The sequence below is a fragment of the Sinocyclocheilus rhinocerous genome, unplaced genomic scaffold (assembly GCF_001515625.1).
Source record: "Sinocyclocheilus rhinocerous isolate Xijiao unplaced genomic scaffold, SAMN03320098_v1.1 scaffold495, whole genome shotgun sequence".
Lineage (NCBI taxonomy): Eukaryota > Metazoa > Chordata > Actinopteri > Cypriniformes > Cyprinidae > Sinocyclocheilus > Sinocyclocheilus rhinocerous.
In genome coordinates this window covers 396,063-399,720 of record NW_015629560.1, presented here as the reverse complement: position 1 = coordinate 399,720, position 3,658 = coordinate 396,063, and the positions used below count along the sequence as shown (strand labels likewise).

Genomic DNA, 3,658 nt, shown 5'->3' with positions numbered 1-3,658 from the left:
ATGTGTTAATGATGTGAGTGAGTGCAGGTACAACGGCAGGAGAAATGGCTTGAAGGAGATGAGATGGAATAGGATCAAGCGGACAAGTAGTAGGATGATTAGAAAGGATGAGTTTGGAGACTTCTGCCTCAGAGAGTGAAGAGAAGAATGTGGACGAGTGTATGCTTGCTGGTAAGGTGTGCTTGACAGATTGTGGTGTGGCAAATTGTGCACTGATGATTTTTAATTTTATTAATGAAGAATGTGGCAAAGTCGTCAGCTGTTAGAGTTGATGAAGGAGGGGGAGGAGGAGGACAAAGGAGGGAGGAAAATGTTTTAAAGAGCATGCAAGAGTTAGACGAATTGTTAATTCTGTTATGATAGTATGTTCTTTTAGCAGTGTAGACATTAGCAGAGAAGGAAGAGAGGAGTGCCTGATACACATTAATGTTGAGGTTAAGAGTGAGGAGGAAGTGATCCGAGGTGTGCAGTGGAGTAACCAGTACATGATCAGTAGAGCAGTGTCGTGTGTAAATATGGTCCAGTTGATTGCCTGATTTGTGAGTAGCCGTAGTTAACACTCTCTTGTGATCAAAAGAGGCAAGCAGAGCATGGAATTCTGCAGCCTGAGGTTTATCTAGGTTGATGTTGAAGTCTCCAAGCATAACTAGGGGAGTACCATCCTCAGGAAAGGTTGAGAGCAGCACATCTAATTCATCCAAGAAGTTACCTTGTGGTCCTGGAGGTCGATAAACAACTACAAAATGGATTTTTAAAATGGTGGGTAATAGTGACAGAATGCGATTCAAAGGAGCTGCTAATAGCCAGAGAAGGTAAAGGAATACATTTCAAATCATTAGAGATAAGCAGACCAGTACCTCCACCTCTTCCTGTTAGACGGTGAGTTTAGGAAAATTAGAAATTATTGGAGAGTGCTGCAGGAGTAGCAGTGTCCTCTGGTTTGATTCACGTCTCTGTCAGGGCCATGAGGTTTAGTCTTGAAAAATTAGAAATTATTGGAGAGTGCTGCAGGAGTAGCAGTGTCCTCTGGTTTGATCCATGTCTCTGTCAGGGCCATGAGGTTTAGTCTTGAATGACTAGTAATAGATGTAATGCAATCTGCTTTGTTTACTGTAGACTGACAATTCCAGAGACCAATAAGTAGTGTAAGTAGTGTATTAGCAGACATAGGCAAAGTGCGCAGGTTGTTAGGATTGCGCTGCCTATAGTGTGGGATGTGTGGTTTGCGAGTGGTAGTAATAGTAGGGATATGGAAACGCATAGTAAGAGTTGGTCATAAAAACAAAAACAGAAGTGAAGAAAGGTGTAAAAAAGAGGTTGAGTCAAAAGTGATAATTATGACCCTTGTCTGTGTTCCTGCACGGGGGAGTCGCACGGTAGAGTCGATGGTCTTTACACTTTTCGGTCTTCACGCTAGGGCTGCTGCGACCGCTGCCGCGGTGTACTAACCTTATTTATACCCGTTTGACAAAACGGAAATTGAATTCAGCTGAACACACTTTACTGTTTATCACAACAAAGGGCTAAGTAAGCACACGACACTGACAAGGTATGCGATACAGTACAAGACCAAACGCAACTTCAGCACGTCTCAACACAGTAAACAAAACAACTGCACTAAACACTAATTAGACAAGAAATAAATACACTTACGATCTGCTTTTAACTTCCGCTGTAATGTAATCCATTTGCAATGCAATTTGATTTTCTGAAAAAATAAAATAAAATAAAATAAAATTTTTATTTTACAAAATGTTATTTCCATCCTTTCATGCTTCTGAGCTGCGTACTCCAGGTATTATGTTTTGGATTTATTACATATTAACAGCCTTTATTCTCTTTACCAGGGATATTCCAGAGACTCTGTGAAAACTGGAAGATAACTCTTGATGAGAGTGAGGTAATCCTGATGTAAACATTTTTCTGTCATGACAACTCTGTGGGAGCATGCTAATATACATGGAAGTGTTAATGTGTTTGGTCTTGATGGAATATATCTGATCATGGGCAACATTGGGGGGCCACGGGGGAGGTTGGTTGCCCCCCCCCATACCATTAGTCATGGAATCCCCGATGTCAGCCCCGCTGCAATTGGAGCGGTTAGCCAAACCCATGCCCAGTTCTACAGGGATACTAGAGGGTGCTAAATACCCTCAAAGGAAATCAAAAGCAATTGAAGATCTGGCAATCTATTCAATGTGTTTTTGTAGCGTTAAGCAAGCCAATCACAGACATATCTGTTGATTTCTTAAAAACAATGGCCAATCAGAATCGTTTTAGTATGTCAGAATTCACATACTAAAACAAATTCTGAATTCAGAGTTTTATTAATTGCAGTTTTTCGCGCTCATGAAATCATCTCATAACAAACTAAGTGCAGACACGATGTAAATAAGAGATTCAGTGCATAGTTTAGAGTGCTTCATTGATTATAACGGAACTTTGTGAGATTGCGATGAACTAAGTGACACTTTTTAATGATAAAAAGGGAGAATGCTTTGGGTACTTTCTAGGCTATAATCCATTCAGAATTTGTCTGAAACTTTAGTTCCCTTTCAGTCAGTCACGTTCTACGTTACGTCAGTCGTGACTGACGAATTGGGATCTCGCCCGAGAGCCCAATCACCTTCGAGTGTAAACTAAACAAGCCAATGACAGTTGGCGTGCGTGTTTCGCCACGCGCACCCCGCCCCGCAGCGCGGGTATAAAAGGAGAGCGTTCTAAAAGAGCTCCACGAGCGACGGGCGTCTTTTTAAAGATGGCTTCCCGCTTGTGCGTTTCTGGATGTGGTCGCTTCCTGGCTTCATCTGACGGTCATGATCGCTGTGTCTCGTGCTTGGGCTTACAGCACGCTGAAGCAGCGCTCAAGGATGAGTCATGTTCTCAGTGCGGGAACATGACTGACTCCCCGATCTCCCAGGCCGGCCTATTCGGCGAAGCGGTGGAGGACTTTGCCCAACAGTTCTCCTCCGCGCAGAAGCAGACGGAGGCGTTTCGACAAATCATCCTGCCCCGGCGGTCTGCGGCTGTCGCCCCACCGCCGGCTGCAGCCCCTCTGTCTGCTCGTCGCCGAGGGTGCCCTCCTGCGGCCTCCACCTCCGCTCCAGCACGGCCACAACAGCAGCCTTCACAACGGCCGCAGCGTGGAGCTGGCCGCAGGAAACCGGTGCAGCCCGCCTCCGCCCCTGCCAAGCCCGTGAGGCGCCAGGGCAGGCGGCGTCCCTGGGAAGGGCGACCCGGAGTTCTTGGATCCTGCTCTTCAGGAGATGGTGACCGCACCACTCCTTTCCCCGGAGGAGGGCCGGGGGGGGGAATCCTTTGTTCTCGTTTTGTTCTGTTCCGCCACTGGCTACCCAGCCAGTGGTACCCAAAACTTCAAGATAAGAGCAGTTTCCTTTGTCTCCGGGTCCCAAGAGGGCGAGGATGGCAGTGCACGAGACCCAGTCTCCACACGGCAGTCCCCCTCTCCTTTCGCCGGTGGGCAGCAGGGTTCGGTTCAGGGACGCTACGCCTCCTCACGAGCCCCCTGCCCAGCCGTGGAGCCAGGTAATTGGCGCGCCGCGCACTCAGACCCCACGCTGGGACGCACTGCCTCCCAGGTTGGGTCCCTGTGTTCCACTTCGCTGCCCCACTGCGGGTACGTCGGTGGTTTCCCTGG

At 47.2% G+C, this 3,658-nt stretch overlaps 1 protein-coding gene across 1 annotated transcript in view; it reads left to right on the top strand.

Moving 5' to 3' along the window:
* Nucleotides 1–2,896: 2,896 nt before the first annotated feature.
* The window catches only part of LOC107739243 (calpain-1 catalytic subunit-like), a 16,465-nt gene continuing 15,703 nt past the window's right edge, over nucleotides 2,897–3,658 (top strand). Inside the window, exon 1 of the mRNA XM_016551280.1 lies at nucleotides 2,897–3,196. Coding sequence (XP_016406766.1) covers nucleotides 2,897–3,196 — 300 coding nt within the window. The remainder of the gene's footprint in view (nucleotides 3,197–3,658) is intronic.